Source organism: Thamnophis elegans, chromosome 12 (assembly GCF_009769535.1).
Source record: "Thamnophis elegans isolate rThaEle1 chromosome 12, rThaEle1.pri, whole genome shotgun sequence".
Classification (NCBI taxonomy): Eukaryota; Metazoa; Chordata; class Lepidosauria; order Squamata; family Colubridae; genus Thamnophis; species Thamnophis elegans.
This window is the reverse complement of record NC_045552.1, coordinates 2,222,725-2,242,174: the sequence shown is the minus strand read 5'-3', so window position 1 is coordinate 2,242,174 and position 19,450 is coordinate 2,222,725. Positions and strand designations below refer to the sequence as shown.

The window sequence follows — 19,450 nt, the reverse complement described above, 5'->3', positions numbered from 1 at the left end:
ATTTGTACAGTACATTGGTGTATGTGCAGCTTTGCATCCAATAAACACACCCTTCCTTTTTAATTCGGGGGGAGTGAAAAGAGAGAGAGATCGAAAAAAGCACCACCCTTAATTTTACGTTAAACCCTCAAAACAGATCAGCGTATTCACATTCTCCAGCTGCAGATTTAAGTTGCAGAAAAAAGTACCATGTTCTTCCTTTAAGTGACAGCCTTTATGGGGGAAGGCATGGGATAGTGGTGGAAGAAAAATAAAAAAGGAGTTATTTTCACACGGATCATTCTCTGACCATCACCAGGGTTTTTTTTCTTTCTTTCTTTCTGGGGGGGGTGGAATAATAACCATTCCCCCTCCCACCCCATGTCTGGGTTTAATGAGTGATTTTTTTCTTTTAATGATTCCAACAAGACAGAGAAAAAAAAACGAAAAGCAATGAAGGGGGAAAAGGCCACTAAGCGTTTCAAGGCAGGGTTGAGGATTTAAGTGCCTTCGGAAAATTATACCCTGCGAGACCAACTCCCAACCTGTCAGACAGGTCAGGACTACAAGACCCAGCGTTCCCAGCCAAGGAAGGACACTGGTAGGAGGAAGCCCTATTTTCAGACAAAGACGGTCCCCACACTATGGTGGCACATGCTGAGTTGGGGGGGGGGGCACACATTAAAATAGGACGCAGCCCCTTCCCTTAAATTTGGATTCACCCAACCACCCAGCCTCGCCTTTCTGGGCACCCTAGAGAGATGGAGGGGGCAGGGGGAATGACTATGAATCCCATCTGTTCCACTGCTAGATGGGGAATGATGGGAAGGGTAGTCCTGGAGCCTTAAGGCAATGTACATGATGCATTTCCAGAGGCTCAAAGATCTTATTTCAAAAATATTGGCATGCACCATGGATATGTAAGCTGCAGAAGATGGCATCATGGCATGAAAGCTTATTTTTGGAAGAAAGATGGAGAGAAAGAAGTGGGGGGGGGACCTCCCCCCCCCATAAACAGAAGGAAGGGGAAGGAGGAGCAGAAGTCGGGGTCTCCCCTACCCAATAAATCTCTCCAGGCTGAATATCCTGTCCTACCAACTCTTTGGGTCACATAAATCAGCTTGAAGATATAGGTAGAACTTCAACTCCCAGAATTCCCCCTGCTGGCCATGTTGGCGGGGGGGGGGGGGGAATTCTGGGAATCGAAATTCCACCTATATCTTCCAGTCGCCAAGGAAAAGAAACACCGAAAAAAGCATTTTTGCAGGGGCTTACGCATTGCACGCACATAAACTTTCACCACAATTCTGCAGAGATTCTCCAAATCAAAGATATTTCTGAATATTCCCAGCCAGCGGGTGAAATTGTGAGCTTGGGAAGGAAACAATCAGAATAGAACTCCTTCGCGCACTCTCTCTTCCAAATGTTGGAGAAAGAGAAGAGGCGGGGAGGGGGGAGAGAAACAATCCCAGCTTTCAGGAGCCCCTGCAGGTCAAAAAAGTCAAAATGGCCTCCCGAACAACACAATCAAACTTCTGCCTGTGATTTTTAAGTCCATTTTTAAATTTTTTAAAAACTTTTTTTTTATAATTTTAATATTTAAATTTTTTAAATACATATAAGGGGGGGGGGAAACCAGATGGAGCTTAGATCACACTATTCTGGCTTCCATCTAAACTTTTGGGGATTTTTTTTTAACCGTAAGCCACGAGGCATCTGGTTGCTGTTTGAAATCCAGAAAGCGCTCAGCGGAGGGACAGGGAGACGGCTGGAAAGAACATTTTACGCTGGCTCAGCGCAACCGGGAAGCTCACCCCGGACACTCCTCCAGCAGCCGCTGAGTCACAGCTGATCCAGATCACACCCAGCGTGCAAGACAGAAAGTGCAATCTGATTTCCCAACCCCGTCCCCCCACCGCCCCGACTTCCGGATTAGCCCAACAACGCCTCTCTAACACAGGGGTCTCCAACCTTAGCCACTTTTTAAGACCTGTGGATTTCAACTCCCAGAATTTCCCCTGCTCTAGCAGAAGGGAAAATAAATTCTCTCCCACTTTGCTCATTCCAGATTTTCACTCCCCCCCCCCCCGGCTTCCAAGCAGGTCCGAATAATTCAAATTTCAAGGATCCGGATGAGAATCGTGCATCTTACCATTCCCAGGACCGGTGGGGAGGACGGGGGGGGGGGGGGGGAGAACAGAGAAGATCTGAATGAAATGGAGGGGTGGCATTAAAAAGAGAAGTCCCAAGCCTCCAAGATGTGCTTGGAAATTTGAGGAGGGGGTGGGAAACTTGAGTCTCTCCGGGTCGCAGCTCACTTGCGATGCTCCCTAATTCCTCGGTGGGCTCATTTGGGGGGGGTCCATGAAGCCCTCGTTTTAAAACAGCGTTGTTGGTGTTTTTTTTTTAAGGGAAAGAGGAATTAAAAACCGCTTCAGGAGAGGAGATTCAGCCAGATAGGCTTAGCCCTTCAAATTGGGCCACTGCTTATCATCCAGAAAATAGGATTTAAAAGAGCAAGCAAGCAGGAGGAATTGGGTGGGTGGGTGGGGTTTTAGCAACTGGAAAGAGCTGAAATCAGGGGGGGGAGGGACTTATATCCTTCCCCCTCCTGACAAAAACCTCTTTGGTCCATGCCAGTGTTTCTCAGCCGTGGCCCCTTTAAAACGGGCGGACTTCAACTCCCAGGATTCCCAGAACCTCCCGGAATTCTGGGAGTTGAAGTCCAACCCATCTTAAAGGGCCCAACCACTGATCTGTGCTGAAGGCCACACAATCTAAGGCAGTGTTTCTCAACCTTGGCCACTTGAAGATGTCCGGACTTCAACTCCCAAAATTCCCCAGCCAGCGAATGCTGGCTGGGGAATTCTGGGAGTTGAAGTCCAGACATCTTCAAGTGGCCAAGGTTGAGAAACACTGATCTAAGGTGCTGGGAATGGGATCTATGCGCCCCTCCCCTCCCCACTCCACAATGGATCATATCAGTACAATTATTTATTTTATTTTATTTTTTTTAAAAAAGAGAGGATTTATACCCACTGCTTGGAACTGAACCATTAAAGCACATTTTGTTCTCAAGAAATGACGCCCCGCACACACCTGGGTGTGGGTGCGTGAACAAGACGCAGCCCCCAACATGCCCCGCGGGCAAAGAGAGGTATATTCCCAAGGATGGGCCTTTGTTCCAATTTACCCGGTTGAGCCCCATCGTGCTGCCAAGCTCTGGAAAGAGGGTGGCATCCTAAGAACCGAAGACGGCCATCGCAGGAGGACTGGGAGAACAGGGGCCGTTCTCTCCGATATGGGAGCAGAGTCTGCATTCGCGAAAGAGCCGCTCAAGGAATGTGACAGACCACCACCCCCGTTGTGGTCCCACTGGAGTTGCGAACGCCCCACCTTTACGGGAGGGGAGGGACAGATCTCCAAAAATCCGTAGGCAGGAATCTGGGGACGAGACAGTCGCCAAAAAAAGCATGGCGGCTTCCACTCCACTCCCTCCCGGCAGCGGGCAAAACGGGTTCGGTCGGGTGCTAGGCATGCTTGCCCTTGTCTTCCCCCAAGCAGGTGGAACAGGTCAGGAAGGAGGCCAGGCGAGACAAGGCAAGAGGGCAGGGCGTTCCCACTGGAAGAGGCAACCCGAGGAAGCCAACCGTCTCACCGAGGCTTCCCCTCCCCGCCAAAAGCCAACGCAGCACCTCCTGAAGCTCTCGGCGGGTCTAATCTGCCAGCCTGGTGTGCCCCAGCGGGAGGACGGCCTTCCGAGAGGCCGCGGCGAGCAAACTCAAGTTCCTGAGAAGTGCCAAGCTTCCCCACCTTTAAAAGGTGGGCGGGGAGGGGGGGGAACACGGCCACCCCCGAGTGAACACAAGAGCTCCTGGAAATTGGTCTCAGCCAACGCTCTTCACGAAGGGTCTCCACTTTGGCTTGGATTCGACTCATTCGGAAGACACCCGAGTTCGGAGGGCTGGGGGGGGGGGGGGGGGAGGAACGTTCCAAAGGGGTGCAGGTAGGTAGCGATGGATCAATGGGGTGGGGGCCAAAGGACCCCCCCTCCCCTCCCCTGTTCCATCCACAGAAATCGAGGGAGGGAGGGAGGGAGAGAGAAGCAACCAGATCTTCCAAGGCCTCCACCTTGGAATGGTGAGGGCCTCTGCCAGGAGTTGTGGGGAAGAGTTGAAGAGATGGAGGGGAACAGCCGGAATAGAAGGAAGGTTTGAAGAACTCGTCGGTTAGGGAGGAGGTTTGCGCGCGCCTGTTCTCGGGTTAGCTCTCCGGCTCCAGAATTACGACTTGTAGTTAGACGTCAGCCACATTAAGCCTTCATAGAGTCCTTCTCCCGACGTCGCGCACGACGGCTGGACGTACCAATTCCTGTCCCTAATGCGCGTGAGCCCGAGTTTCTCCTGGATCTCGTGAGGTTTCATGGCGTCCGGGAGGTCCTGCTTGTTGGCGAAGACCAGGATGATGGCGTCCCGCATCTCGCGGTCGTTGATGATGCGGTGGAGCTCCTGCCGGCCTTCGTCGATCCGATCCCGGTCGGCGCAGTCCACCACAAAGATCAACCCTTGGGTACCGGTGTAGTAGTGTCTCCAGAGGGGACGGATCTTGTCCTGACCCCCCACGTCCCAAACGTTGAACTTGACGTTCTTGTAGGTCACCGTCTCCACGTTGAAACCCACGGTGGGGATGGTGGTGACGGGCTGGCCCAGCTTCAGCTTGTAGAGGATGGTGGTCTTGCCGGCGGCATCCAGGCCCAGCATCAAAATCCGCATCTCCTTGTTACCAAAGATCTTGGATAGCATCTTCCCCATGGCGGCAGGCAAGGAGAACTACACAGTCCATACAAGGCTGGAGGGGAAGGGGAGGAAGAGGAGAGAGAGAGAAAGATGATTGTAAACACCTGTTGTAAAGGCAGCAGAAGCACACCAAATTTACAATTTCTCCTGGCCGTGTTGCTAAGGCCTTGATGTTCTCCAGGGTCCTCCTTAGCCAAGGTAGAACCGTTAGCCAGTGGAACAACTTGCCACCAGATGTTGCGGGTGCTCCAATGCTGGAGGATTTTAAGAAATTGGACAGCCATTTGTCTGAAATGGTCTAGGGCAGTGGTCTCCAACCTTGGCCACTTTAAGACTCCTGGACTTCAACTCCCAGAATCCCTCAGCCAACCTTGGCCACTTTAAGACTCCTGGACTTCAACTCCCAGAATTCCTCAGCCAAGCTTGGCCACTTTAAGAGTTGTGGACTTCAACTCCCAGAATTCCTCAGCCAAGCTTGGCCACTTTAAGAGTTGTGGACTTCAACTCCCAGAATCCCTCAGCCAAGCTTGGCCACTTTAAGAGTTGTGGACTTCAACTCCCAGAATTCTGGGAATTGAAGTCCACAACTCTTAAAGTGGCCAAGGTTGGAGACCCCTTAGTAGGGTTTCCTGCTTGAGCAGGGGGTTGGGCTAGAAGATCTCTAAGGTCCCTCCCAACTCTGTTAACAAAATCCTCTCTCTCCCCCCCCCCCAGCCAAATCTTCCCTGCCCCTTACCTGGTCACTTCCCTGTCCTCACCTGCGCAGAGCCACAGCAGGTGAGAGTTCCCAAGTAAAACTGAGCAAGGCATGGTTGAGCAGAATATTTCTTTTAATTTTTTTCCAGGCAAGAAGGGAGGAGTTCCCTTCCTGTGGACTGGAAAAGTTGGTTCTTCCTGCCAACCCTCCTTCGGCCAGATTATTTAAGAAGAGGTTGGACCACCGTTGGTCGGAAGTGACAGCTCTGCTTGAGCAGGGGGTTGGACTAGAAGTCCTTTAAAGGTCCCTTCCAACTCTCTTGTTATTCTGCCAATGATGCTAAAGGGAAGGCAGCATACCAGGAATTAATGAATGAATGAATGAATGAATGAATGAATGAATGAATGAATGCCCATAACATTCAGGGAGATGCCAAGGCTCCATACAGCTGGCATGGCTTATTATATTATATTATATTATATTATATTATATTATATTATATTATATTATATTATATTATATTATATTATATTATATTATATTATATTATATTATATTATATTATATTATATTATGATCAGATTCTTTTTATACTCGTGGCTCCACAATTCGGAACTCATCCCTCCCAAACTCAAAAGAGAAGGGATTGGAGGATTTAAACCAACTTCATTTTACTTCTAAAATGAATACAGGTAGCCCTCAACTTATGGCCTCAATGAACCCCCAAATTTCCGTCGCTAAGCAAGACATTGGGTTTTGCCCCATTTTACAACCTTTCTCGCCCCTGCCGTTAAGCGAATCGCCGCCGTTGTTCAGCTAGTAAGACCGGTTGGGAAGGCCACCGGGGTTTCCTCGTGGAGTGTGCTTGTTTAGAAGGTCACAAAAAGAATATCGCGCAACCCCAGGACACAGCAATGGTCATAAATATGAACCAGCCAAGCTGGTTTTGATCGTCTGACCGCAGGGCTGCCGAAACAGTCGTTAAGTATGAAAAACAGCCATAAGTCACTTTTTCCAGTGGTGCCACAACTTTGATCACTACACAAGTGGTCGTAAGTCAAGGACTAGCTGTATTTCCCACTCTTCATCCCTCAAACGATCAGCCAGCAAAGCACGACCACAATAAATACATACCCTCCTCCAGGGTCCGAAAAAAGAAACAAAGCTAGTCCTCAACTTACAACAGTTCAATTAACGACCATTTCAGAGTTACGACACTGAAAAATAGTGACGTTGGACTGTTTTTCGCACTTACAACCGATGCATTATCCCCATAGCCGGGTGATCAATATTCATGCCCTTGGCAACTGACTCGCCCTTACGACGCCTGCAGTGTCCCGGAGTCACGTGATCTCTTTTTGCGACCTTCTGACGAGTGAGATCTAGTAAGGGAAACCGGATTCGCTTAACGACGGTGTTCGCAGGTAGTCCTTGACTCATAACGGTTCGCTTAGTGACCGAGGTTAGAAGACCATTGAAAAAGGGGACCTGTGACCGTTTCAATTTTATCTCCTTTGATTTATATTTATATTGAAATTATTGCATTTTCTTCCGGTTGGATTTTAAATGGTTCTGATAGGATTTTTGGTTCTGGGCTTGTGACGGGAACCCACGGGCCGGTCCATAAACCAAACTACTTAAGTGTTTCTCAACCTTGGCGACTTTAAGTCCCGTGGATTTCAACTCCCAGAATCACAGCTGGCTGGGGAATTCTGGGAGTTGAAGTCCACGGGACTTAAAGTCGCCAAGGTTGAGAAACACTGACTTAAGAAACGTGGCGGGGGAAAAAATGCGCTCACTTCACAGATGTCTCGCTTAGCAACGTAAACCCTGGGCTCAATTGCGGTCGTTAAGCCGAGGACTGCCTATTCCCTCCGGCTTTTAAAAAGGAAGGTGGAGATTTCCTTCTGCAGGCAGGGAAAGGAACAGCCCATCCCGCCTCTCTGGGTTTTTCAACCCCCTTTTCCCCAAAAGTCTGCAAACCAGTTTTTTCCCAGGGACGGAAAAACTTGGCGACACCTGAGTATTTGCATTGCAATTAGTCATGTTCCGCAATTAGTTCTCCTCCTGTGAGTCAAAGGGCGGGACGCGGAATTTGGAAAGGCAGAATTATCTCCCGCTCTCCCGGCACAAACCTTGCAAAGTTACTTTTGCAGGGAAGTCCTCCACTTACGACCGGCGCGGAGCCCAGAATGTACCTTTGCGAAGCGAGGCATAGGTTAAGTGAGTTTTGTCCCCCGTTTTACGGCTTTCCTGGACACGGCCGTTAAGTGAATCCCTGCAGCTGATTAGCTAGTAACCCCGGTCGCTGAGTGAATCTGGCTTCCCAACCCTCCGGGGACAAGATCGTTAACGGGGGAAATCACGTGATCTTGGGACACAGCGAACGGTCGTAAAGAGGAGTCAGCGGCCAGGATTTTTAAGTTAGTAAACCGGGTTGCGGAGCGGGTCTGGTTTCCCCAGTGACTTTGCCCGACAGGCGGTCGCAAAAGGGGATCACGGGACGCTGCAACGGTCGTTAAGTATGAACCCGTTGGCCCAGCGCCTGAATTTTGATCACGGGGGACGCCCCAAAGATCGTACGCGTGAAAAACAGGCAGCGTCCCTTTTCCCCCCCCAGCGGCGTTGCAACTTTGCACGGCCGCTAAACGGACCGTCGTAAGTCGAGGACTGCCTGTACACTCCTCCCTGGCGCCCACGTTTTTCTCCTTCTTTCGCCTGTCCCAACCAAGTTCACCGGCCTCCCATTCTCAAGTGCGGAGAGAAAGTTACACAGGCAGGAAGTTAGGTGCAGGGGACACACGGACGGACACGGACACACATACACACACACCAAGGTCACATTCTTAGAAGCAAAACCACAATAACAGCCCAGCTCACTTCCAGAGTCTGCAGTGTTAGTCACCTTGCAAAGAGGTTGGAGAAAGGGGGGGAGGGGAAGACCAGCCTTGTTCTACAGGTGAGCCAAAAAAAATAAATAAAACCTGCCTCTTCATCCTACTAGATCTCAGCGAGAATGGCCTTCCTATTAACCGTGAGCCCTACTCGGCGGGACCATTGGGCCGGCACTCCTTTGGAAGTTCTCCCAAGACGTCTTGGCTAAACCTGCCCCCCGCTTTCCTGTTTTTCAGCCCCAGGTAGAAGAACCACCAATGAGACTCAATGACCTTCCTGGCCCAATTCCCGATCACCTGTCGGCTAAGGCCCAAATCCATAGAGCAGTGTTTCTCAACCTTGGCCACTTGAAGATGTCTGGACTTCAACTCCCAGAATTCCCCAGCCAGCATTCGCTGGCTGGGGAATTCTGGGAGTTGAAGTCCAGACATCTTCAAGTGGCCAAGGTTGAGAAATGCGAATGCTGGCTGGGGAATTCTGGGAGTTGAAGTCCGGACATCTTCAAGTCGCCAAGGTTGAGAAACACTTGCCATAGGGAGAGCAAAGAGGTGAAAGGAGATTCCCAGCCCCTCATTTCCACCTGGAAGCTCATTTCAGCTCATTGGTGAAGCTGCCGCCATCCTTCCAACACCCTCATTTTCCCATGGGGAGTGTCCCACCTCCCCCCCACACACCTCCTCCTCCTCCTCCTCACCCACCCAGTTTCACAGGTTCCAAAACTCCCCAAGTCACCCTCCTTTCTGTTCATCAGACCTCCCCCCCTCCCAATTGCTATCTCAGTCCCCAGGTTTAAAAGACTGAAAAGAGGGAGGGAGGGAAAAGAAGGAAAGGAATAGAGAAGGAAGGAAGGAAGGAAGGAAGGACAGACAACGGAGGGAGGGAGTGAAAAGAAGTGAATAGGGAGGGAAGGAAGGAGGGAGGGAGGGAAGGAACAAGGAAAGGGAAAAGGACCTCCCCCCCTCCCCAATTGCTATCTCAGCCCCCAGGTTTAAAAGACTGAAAAAAGGGAGGGAGGGAAAAGAAGGAAAGGAATAAAGAAGGAAGGAAGGAAGGAAGGACAGACAACAGAGGGAGGGAGGGAGTGAAAAGAAGTGAATAGGGAGGGAAGGAAGGAGGGAGGGAGGGAAGGAACAAGGAAGGGAAAGGGACAGGGAGGGAGGAGAGGAAGGAGGAAGAAGGGGACGGAAGGGAAAAGGAGAAGAGGAAGGAGGGAAAGAGAAAGAGGGGAGAAAGAACGGGAAGGAGGAAAAGAAGGGAGGGAGGGCTATCTAAATGGAGGGCCAGTCTCTTTCATCACACATTCTCTCTCTCTCTCTCTCTCTCTTACACACACACACACACACACACACACACACACAGTCTTTCTTCACCTTTCTGAAGCTGGGGAGGAAGAAAAGAGAAGGGAAACCAAAAAAAATCAGAGCACCCGACCATTTTCAAGAGGAAACACCCAACTTTTAAAAAGCCTTGCCAACTTTCTCCACCTTCCCCAAATAGCAGCCTTCCGTCCAGGTAGTCTCAACACCTGGCCAGGTTTCTCCTCCTATTTTCTTGGGCAGCTGGGCAGGGAGGAAGTAGGTGGGCTCCCAGGGGAGGCCTGCAAACTTTTTCCTTTTGGGTTGTTTTAGGAAAAAAAGAAAAAAAACCTCCCTTCTTTCTTTCTTTCTTTCTTTCTTTCTTTCTTTCTTTCTTTCTCTCTCTCTCTCTCTCTCACACACACACACACACACACACACACACACACACACACACACACACACACACACGGCTTTTGGCTGGCCCAGCTCCAGGCTGAAGGAGAGAGCTGGACAGACTTTTCAAATGGGGGGGGGGAAGAGACCAAAGGGCGTTCTGACTGCCCCCCCCCAAGGAAATCTCAGTCCTGGGCTTGAAAAGGGCCACTGCCAGCCTGTCCTTGAGCCAGAGGGAAATGACCCTAGACAGGAGCCCTGATTTATGCCCCCCCACCACAAAAAAAGAAAGGCCCAGAGAGGCTTTGGAGGAAGTTTCTTAACTGCACTTCCAAAGGGGGGGGGGGGGGAGAGGGAAAAAATATTTTGCTCCAGGAAAAAAAAAGAGATTTTTGCAACACACAACCCGAGAAAAACTCCCCCCACCCCTCCAGACCGCCCCGAAACGAACTCCCCCCCCAAAAAAAAAGAATAGGGGGAAGGAAAAAACAAGCAAAAGAAGAAGAAACTGCAACATTGTTTCCAAGAAAGGAAAGGAAGTCCTGGGAGAGGAAGTTCGGGGGCTCCTCCGCCCCACAGACCGCAAATCTCTCCCCCCCCGCCCCCTCCCCTCCCCGACACACACACACACACACACACTTTCCACGCGCGGGACAAGGACGCACCGCGCTTCCGGATCCGAACACGTGTCTGCCGCTTCAGCCCTCGCCCGCCTGCCTGCCTGCCAGCGCCGACCGGAACGGCAGTTTTAATTCAAATCCGAGATCCCACCCAACCCTCCACTCGGGAAGGCGGTGCCCGGAGTGGGTGGGTGGGTGGGTGGGGTGGGTGGTTAGATCTTCCCCTCCCCAAGTTTGCCCACCCCCCCGGAGAGGCTGCGGACGCGTCTTCTCAGCCGAGGGCGGAGCGAGGGACCCGCTTTGCCATCTCGCTCGCCCCCCCCCCCGTCCTGGCTTTGACCTCCAACTTTTTCCAAGAGGCTTCACACGTTCCCCCCCCCCGCCCTGCTTTTGGGGATGTGGGGGGGGAGGATCCCCGCAGAGGCGCCCTCTCGGTTGAACTCGGGATGGGGAGGGGTCTGCAAGGAGAAAAGTGGTGGGCTGGCTCTCCCCCTCTCCCCCTCCCTCTCTCCTTTTTCTCTCCCCTTCCTTCTCTCTCCAACTGTCCCCCCACCCCTCTCTCCCCTCCCTCCCTCCCTCTCATCCTCCTCTCTCTCTTCCCCCTCCTCTGCCCCCTTCCCTCCTTCTGCCCCCATCCCTCTCCTTTTCTTTCCCCTTCCCTCTCTCTCCAACTGCCCCCACCCTCCCTCTCCCCCTTATCCTCCTCTCTTCCCCCTCCCTCCTTGCCGCCCCTCTCTCCTTTTTCTCTCCCCTTCCCTCTCTCTCCAACTGTCCCCCCACCCCTCTCTCCCCTCCCTCCCTCTCATCCTCTCTCTCTTCCCTTCCTCTCTTCCCCCTCCTCTGCCCCCTTCCCTCCTTCTGCCCCCATCCCTCTCTCCTTTTCTTTCCCCTTCCCTCTCTCTCCAACTGCCCCCACCCTCCCTCTCCCCCTTATCCTCCTCTCTCTCTCCTTTTTCTCTCCCCTTCCCTCTCTCTCCAACTGCCCCCCCACCCTCCCTCTCCCCCTTATCCGCCTCTCTCTCTCCTTTTTCTCTCCCCTTCCCTCTCTCTCCAACTGTCCCCCCACCCCTCTCTCCCCTCCCTCCCTCTCATCCTCCTCTCTCTCTTCCCTTCCTCTCTTCCCCCTCCTCCGCCCCCTTCCCTCCTTCTGCCCCCATCCCTCTCTCCTTTCCTTTCCCCTTCCCTCTCTCCCCAACTGCCCCCCACCCTCCCTCTCCCCCTTATCCTCCTCTCTCTCTCCCCCCCCCCTTCCTGTACATTGCCGGCCGCGCCCCGCCAACCAAGCTGCGTTCGCACGACCCGGCTGACACGCGTCTTGCCTTCAGAGCACAAACCTGTAAGGTTTCAAGGGCGGCGCCCCCCGGGCGGACGAAAAGAGGTGGTGTGGGGGGGGGGAGATCAGGCAAAAGGACCCATGGTGTAGAGAAGCAAGGGGGGGCACGCCTTAAAAGGACCCCTCTCTCTTCCCAGGGTCCCCCCCCAGCAGGCAAAGACACTCAGCACGCCCCCCAGGCCCCCCACTCACCTGGGAGGAAAGGAGGAGGAGGAGGCGGGGGCGCCCCCCGACGGAGGAGCCGAGGGCGGGGGTCCCAAGCCGGCTGACTTTCTGCCGGGGAGATCAAAGGCGCCTTTGGAACGTTGGGAAACTTTCCGCGGCGGCGTCACAAAGGGAAGCGGCCCTCAACGTTCCACGCGGAACCCCCCGCTGGGCGCCGCCGCTGCTGCTGCCCCTTCCGCCGGCTGCCAAGTCATCCGCGGCTTCCCCTCCGCCGCTCGCCCGCTCGCCCTTCCCAACCCGGTCCCGGGGAGGTCCGGCGCAGCCCGCCGCCGCTTAGCACCACTTCCCAGGCGGGTGGAGGCTGCGAACTCGTCCCTGGGCGCGTGGGATCGGCGGGCGCTGGCAGCTCGTGGGTCCCGGAATAGGAAAGGGCGCGGACGCAGCAAGGGAGCCTCCCCCCCCCCCCGCCTCATTCAACGGCTGGCGTCAGCGCGCATGCTCGCCTCCTCTTAAAGGGCTAGCGCCTTGGAGGAGGAGGAGGAGGAGGATGGAAGAGGAGGGGTGGGAGGAGGTACCCTTCTTCTCCCCTTCCTTCCTTCCTTCCTTCCTTCACTTTTATACCATGCCTGAATCACCTATTCCCTTCCTTCCTTCCTTCCTTCCTTCCTTCCTTCCTTCTTTCTTTCCTTCCTTCCTTCCTTCCTTCACTTTTATACCATGCCTGAATCACCTATTCTCTTCCTTCCTTCCTTCCTTCCTTCCTTCCTTCCTTCCTTCCTTCCTTCCTTGACTTTTATACCATGCCTGAATCACCTATTCCCTTCCTTCCTTCCTTCCTTCCTTCCTTCCTTCCTTCCTTCCTTCCTTCCTTCCTTCCTTGACTTTTATACCATGCCTGAATCACCTATTCCCTTCCTTCCTTCCTTCCTTCCTTCCTTCCTTCCTTCCTTCCTTCCTTCCTTCCTTCCTTCCTTCCTTCCTTCCTTCCTTCCTTCCTTCTCACCCGGGCGGAGCTACCCTTTCACACATTTGGACGAGAAAGCGCTGCGGAGACGAGGCTGCTTTGCTGGGGGAACAACAGCCCGACAAGGTAGGACGATGGAGCGGAAAGGAGATGGAGAGCTGATCCGGCGAAGGAAGAGATGCAGAGTCGGTTCAAGACGAAGGCAACTGAAAGGATTTCTTAAAAATGGGGGGCTTCAAACTTGGCAACTTGAAGACTTGTGGCTTCAGCTCTGCTGGCCGGAGAATTCTGGGAGTTGAAGTCCACAAAGTCTTCAAGTTGCCAAGTTTGAAGACCTCTGGCTTAAAACGACACCCCTCCCCACTCCCGGGTCTCCTTCCTCGTCCTGCTTCGCATTCCAGATGGAGAAAACTGGGGGGGTCCCCAAAATGCTTTCTTTTTTTCGTTCAACTGGACTTTCTTGTTGTTTTTTTTCCTTTTCTTTTGAAGACGTTTCGCTTCTCATCCAAGAAGCCTCTTCTGCTCTGACTGGATGGTGGGGAAATGGAAGGATTGGTACCCTTGTGGGGGGGGGGGGATCAAATGAAGGAACCTGGGTACCTGAGAGACCGCCTCCTGCCGATCACCTCCCATAGACCGATTAGATCACACAGGTTAGGTCTCCTCCGGATCCCATCTGCCAGCCAGTGTCGGCTGGCGACTCCCCGGGGGAGAGCCTTCTCTGTTGCAGCTCCGGCCCTCTGGAATGATCTCCCCGTGGAGATCCGGACCCTCACTCCCCTCCCGGCCTTCCGCACAGCCGTTAAGTCCTGGCTGCTCCAGCAGGCCGGGGGGGGGGGGGGGGCTTTCGAAATATCCAGCCCCTCGGAAATTGTGACTGTTGTATATTTTAATATGTTGTTTTGTGTATTACCCCCCTCCCTTGTTTTATTGTAAGCCGCCCTGAGTCCTTCGGGAGTGGGCGGCATACAAGATCAATAAAACTGAACTGAACTGAACTGAACTGAACTGAACTGAACTAAACTAAACTAAACTAAACTAAACTAAACTAAACTAAACTAAACTAAACTAAACTAAACTAAACTAAACTAAACTAAACTAAACTAAACTAAACTAAACTAAACTAAACTAAGGAAAAGCCCAGAGCAGATCGCAGCTGGCGACCCACTGGGGAGGGGGCTCGGTCCGCCCTTGGAATCCAGGGGCCAAACTTTTTTTAAAAAATTAATAATTTCTGAGCGAGTTAAACGCTAAACAAACGCTAAACGAACAATACAAGTTTCTTTTATTTGTTTCTCTATTGTTTATTGCGGGGTGGGGGGGGAGGCTGCCAGTTCAAAAGCAGCTGTGCCTATTTTCAAAACAGCCGAAATTTGATGGATGGGCGCATCCAGATCTCGGCATTGCCCAACTCTCGTTCCCTACTCGGGACTTTCCCGTGTCTTTCAGTTCTCACGTTTTACACTACCTCCTTTCTGGGCCGGTTGCGGGCTGGGTCCGCTGTACGACGGGATCGCGCGCGCGTGCGTGTGTTACCTGTGAAGCGGCCGGTTTGCGTTGCAGTGTTCGAGGCAGCAAAAAAAAAGAAGAAAAAAAACTGGCTTGGGAACCCAGGAAGCTCGGATTGCAAAGTCTGTAAACTTTGTCTGAACTGGAAGATTTGCAAACGTTGCGCAAACGAGAGAAAAAAACCCGCAATCGAGTCGCTTTTCCAGCAAGACGAGCAAACTGACTACATATTTCCATCACGCGTGTACCCTAGTATTATTACGCGCTGCTTTTATACGTTTCTTGCTGTTATCCGTGTACTCTAGAGCAGTGGTTTCCAACTTTGGCAACTTTAAGACCTGTGGACTTCAACTCCCAGAGTTCCTCAGCCAGCAAAGCTGGCTGAGGAACTCTGGGAGTTGAAGTCCACAGGTCTTAAAGTGGCCAAGATTGGAGACCACTGCTCTATACGCTAAATCAGTGGTTCCCAAACTTGGCAACTTTAAGACTTGTGGACTTGAGCTTTGCTGGCTGGAGAATTCTGGGAGTTGAAGTCCACAAGTCTTAAAGTTGCCAAGTTTGGGAACCACCGCGCTAAATAAATAAAATAAAATAATTCACGTGGGGGGAAAAAAAACCATTCACCGCGCTGAAATGCGCAGATCCGCCAGCAGAGGGCGGGCCACTCCAGAAGACTGGGAATCCGGGCAACTAACTGTTCCACCTCCAGTGGATTGAAGAAAAGATTCCTGAATGGTCTGCAAATTGGGTTAATAACTCATTTTGCTTCTTAACAAGAACGGAATTGATTTGCAATTCACCCTCTTTTGCAGCTTGGGCTCCCTTGTGGTCGTAAATCGAGGACTGCCTCTCTCGTGAGACGGACTACAGAGCCCACATGGTGGAAGGCAGAATAAAACCATTAAGGAAACCAGAAATCATTGGGGGGGAAAAAAAGAGAGCATCAAATCCTTCCTCGTATATATAATTTATTGATTCAAAGAGCCCGCGCAGATAAGTTGGTTCTAAAATTCGACTTACTTTTTTCCCCAGCACCGGGGACTTAGAAGGCGAATCACGCTTTTATTTTTTATTTTAAAAAAACATACACCTTTTTAAAAAACGCTCAGGAAAAAAAGCCATCCTCGGTCAGATTTTTTCCCTTTCCAAGGACCCCGTAAAAACAAAGCGAGGGTTAAAATATCACCATTATTAACAAAACCTAGGGAGGCCACAGATTACCCGCAGGCCTTTTTTTAATCTACATTTTTAAAGCGAAAGGAGGGCAAAAAAAACCCCAGGAAGAAAAAAGCGAGTGGCTGGGCTTTGCTGTCACCGATTCCGCTCATCCTTCCCCAGAAACATCCTCGTAATTCTTGGCAGGAAATCCAGTCCACCTTTTTAAAGTTTAAAAGGTTTAATCAGCAACCGAAGGCAGGAACTTGGAGATACAGAGATTGCAGGCCACTTTTTTGGTGGGGGGTGGAAAAAACCTTTGAATAGAAAGGAGAAAAATATTAATGAAACGCAAGGTTGGAGTATGCCTCAGTACAGGCGGTAATTCGCTTAATGACCATTATATGCTTAACAGCACCAGAAAAAGGGTGATTTGCAACTGGCCCTTGCACTGAACTCAACACTATAACCCAGTGTTTCTCAACCTTGGCAACTTGAAGATGTCCGGACTTCAACTCCCAGAATTCCCCAGCCAGCATTTGGCCCCAAAATACCCACCGGAGGGTTAGCTGAGCCCCAAACAGCCTCTGAATTCGGGCAGCGAGATCAACCTGTTGCCGCTAAGATCGCAGTAATCCAGGAACTTCCGGACGCAACGTTTGGGCCGGGCGTTTTGCTTCATGTACAGCTTGAAGGGGCGCAGCTCCCTCTCGCTCACGCCGTTGCTGAAGTCGCGGTCCAGGTGGGTGAACTGCCAGCGCACGGCCCGGTCCTCCAGGCTGGGGGCCGCCAAGGAATCCGGAAACCTGCCGAGAGCGTAGCCCGTTTTTTTTTTTTTTTTAATGTGGTCTAATTGTGGGTACAAGTCAAGACGGCAGCGGTAACGCTCCCAACAACAACCCTGGGAGGTAGGTTGGCGTGAGGGGGAGCAACTCGCCCCGAAACCCCCCAGGCGGGACTAGAACTCATCACCTCCTGGTGATTGGCCCCAAATCACCCAGACGGCTTTCATGCCTAAGGCGGGACTAGAATTCACCGTCTCTTGGTGATTGGCCCAAAGTTATCCAGCCAGTTTTCATGGTTAAGGCCGAACTTGAACCCATGGCCTCCCAGCTCATGGCCCTGAAGCTTTCTCTCTCTCTGCCTCTCTCTCTCTTCCCTTCCCTCTCTCCCTGTCTTTTTTTCTCTCTCTCTCCCTCTCTTTCCTCCCCCTCTTTCCATCCTTCCCTCTCCCTCCCTTCCTCTCTTCCCTTTCCTCTCTCTCTCTGCCTTTCTCTCTTCCTCTCCCTCTCTTTCTCTCTCTCCCTCTCTTCCCTCCCCTTCCCTCCCTCCCTCTGTCTTTCTCTCTTCCTCTCCCTCTCTTTTCTCCCCCTTTCCATCCTTCCCTCTCCCTCCCTCCCTCTCTTCCCTTTCCTCTCTCTCTCTGCCTTTCTCTCTTTCTCTCCCTCTCTCTCTCCCTCTCTTCCCTCCCTTTCCCTTCCCTCCCTCCTTCTGTCTTTTTCTCTTCCTCTCTCTTTTCTCCCCCTTTCCATCCTTCCCTCTCCCTCCCTTCCTCTCTTCCCTTTCCTCTCTCTCTCTCTGCCTTTCTCTCTTCCTCTCCCTCTTTCTCTCTCTCCCTCTCTTCCCTTCCCCCCTCTCTCTGCCTTTCTCTCTTCCTCTCCCTCTCTTTCTCTCTCTCCCTCTCTTCCCTCCCCTTCCCTTCCCTCCCTCTGTCTTTTTCTCTTCCTCTCCCTCTCTTTTCTCCCCCTTTCCATCTTTCCCTCTCCCTCCCTCCCTCTCTTCCCTTTCCTCTCTCTCTCTCTGCCTTTCTCTCTTCCTCTCCCTCTTTCTCTCTCTCCCTCTCTTCCCCCTCCTTCCCTTCCCTCCCTCCCTCTGTTTTTTTTCTCTTCCTCTCCCTCTTTTCTCCCCCTTTCCATCTTTCCCTCTCCCTCCCTCCCTCTCTTCCCTTTCCTCTCTCTCTCTGCCTTTCTCTCTTCCTCTCCCTCTCTTTCTCTCTCTCCCTCTCTTCCCCCTCCTTCCCTTCCCTCCCTCCCTCTGTTTTTTTTCTCTTCCTCTCCCTCTCTTTTCTCCCCCTTTCCATCTTTCCCTCTCCCTCCCTCCCTCTCTTCCCTTTCCTCTCTCTCTCTGCCTTTCTCTCTTCCTCTCCCTCTCTTTCTCTCTCTCCCTCTCTTCCCTCCCCTTCCCTTCCCTCCCTTCCTCTGTCTTTTTCTCTTCCTCTCTCTTTTCTCCCCCTTTCCATCCTTCCCTCTCCCTCCCTTCCTCTCTTCCCTTTCCTCTCTCTCTCTCTGCCTTTCTCTCTTCCTCTCCCTCTTTCTCTCTCTCCCTCTCTTCCCCCTCCTTCCCTTCCCTCCCTCTGTTTTTTTCTCTTCCTCTCCCTCTTCCTCCCTTTTACTCTCTCCCTCCTTCACTCTCTGTCTCTCTTCTCTTCCCTCTCTCTCCCTCCTTTTCCCTTTTACCTCACTCCATTTCTTCCTCCCCCTTCCCCCTTTCCTTCCCCTACCTTCCTCTCTCCCCCAACTCTGCCTAGCTGTGTGTGTCTGGGTCTCCAGGATCCTCCAGACAATATAATTTATCTACGGTATCTACAGGGTTCCTATATGCCAACTGGAGACACGCTCTTACCAAAATCTCTAAAATGAACCAGGTCCCAAAGCTTGAGTTTGGCGTACGGCCCTCCCTTCGCCCACTTCACCTTCACTCTAACTCCATGTTTTCTCGATCTTGGCAGCTTTAAGGGGTGTGGACTTCAACTCCCAGAATCCCCCAGCCACCACGTTGAAGCCCACCCATCTTCCAGTTCGAAGGGCCAGCTGGGGAACCGTGGAAGTTGAAATCCAGAGACCGTAAAGTTGAGAAATGCTGCACAATAATTTTGATTCTGCGGTTCAGCGACCGAAGGCACGCTTCCTTTTTCGCGACGGGCGAGCCGAACTTACCTGCGGTACGGAATGGTCATCAGCCTTGACTGCAGCATGTGGGAACTCAACGCCTTGATCAGCTGGGTAAGGAATTGGGTTTTCTTGGACCCGGGACAGCCTGTTTGGGAAGATTAAAAAAAAAGAAAAGGAACCTTTCTGACGGAAAATAAACGTATCCTTGTTGAAAACAAAGGCGTCTCCTTCTTACCGTTTTTGAGCTTAAGGAAACAGCTCGGACGTACCTGGCAGGATCCGATCTCGGAACAAGGACCTGATTTCCGTGCTCTTGGTTGCTGTATCAGCTTCGCAGTCCGGGGGAAAGTTTCTGGAAAAAGGACGGGGAGAAATTAACAGAAGGCTGTTTGGGGGCAGTAAACCTCTCCGTCTTTCCTAGGGGAGCCCCCTTTTTTTAGGGGGATGTTAGGAACTGAAAAAAAAAATGGCAGTCCAGATTTGGGTCTCTCCCAAATTTTCCTGTCTTCTGTACACTCTGCTCCCGACAACCTCTCCCAGCCTGTGTTGGGACTGCCATTCCCAGAATTCCTCAGTTGTCGATAGGAATGCTGGGAGTTGCAGACAGGGGGTTTAATGGAGGAGTCTTGGATCTTGGCAACTTTCTGGCTGGTGGACTTCAACTCTCAGCTAGGCCGGCTGAGGAATTCTGGGAGTTAAAAGTCCACCAAGTTGCTAAGTTTGGAGACCCCCAAATTAGGGGGTGTCACTGAACA

The 19,450-nt window shown here is 51.9% G+C and overlaps 2 protein-coding genes across 5 annotated transcripts in view; both read right to left on the bottom strand.

Annotated features, from left to right (window-relative positions):
• Positions 1-3,055: 3,055 nt before the first annotated feature.
• LOC116515424 (ADP-ribosylation factor 6-like) lies at positions 3,056-12,645 on the bottom strand. Of its 2 annotated transcripts, none has more exons than XM_032227450.1 (2): positions 12,204-12,645; positions 3,056-4,827 (listed from the first exon to the last, which is right to left on the bottom strand). In XM_032227450.1, exon 2 carries the CDS (start codon positions 4,788-4,790, stop codon positions 4,263-4,265), a length of 528 nt encoding a protein of 175 aa, XP_032083341.1. In that variant the 5' UTR covers positions 4,791-4,827; positions 12,204-12,645; the 3' UTR covers positions 3,056-4,262. The 2 variants fall into 2 exon arrangements, with proteins under 2 accessions (XP_032083341.1, XP_032083340.1); XM_032227449.1 differs by lacking the exon at positions 12,204-12,645 and adding an exon at positions 10,724-10,954.
• Positions 12,646-15,600: 2,955 nt separating this feature from the next.
• The window catches only part of LOC116515356 (SPARC-related modular calcium-binding protein 1-like), a 29,948-nt gene continuing 26,098 nt past the window's right edge, over positions 15,601-19,450 (bottom strand). For all 3 annotated transcript variants that reach the window (XM_032227343.1, XM_032227344.1, XM_032227345.1), the window contains exons 9-12: positions 18,965-19,047; positions 18,741-18,840; positions 16,363-16,610; positions 15,601-16,121 (exon numbers count right to left, since the gene is read on the bottom strand). In XM_032227343.1, the coding sequence (XP_032083234.1) occupies positions 16,370-16,610; positions 18,741-18,840; positions 18,965-19,047 (424 nt within the window). In that variant the 3' untranslated portion in view covers positions 15,601-16,121; positions 16,363-16,369. The remainder of the gene's footprint in view (positions 16,122-16,362; positions 16,611-18,740; positions 18,841-18,964; positions 19,048-19,450) is intronic.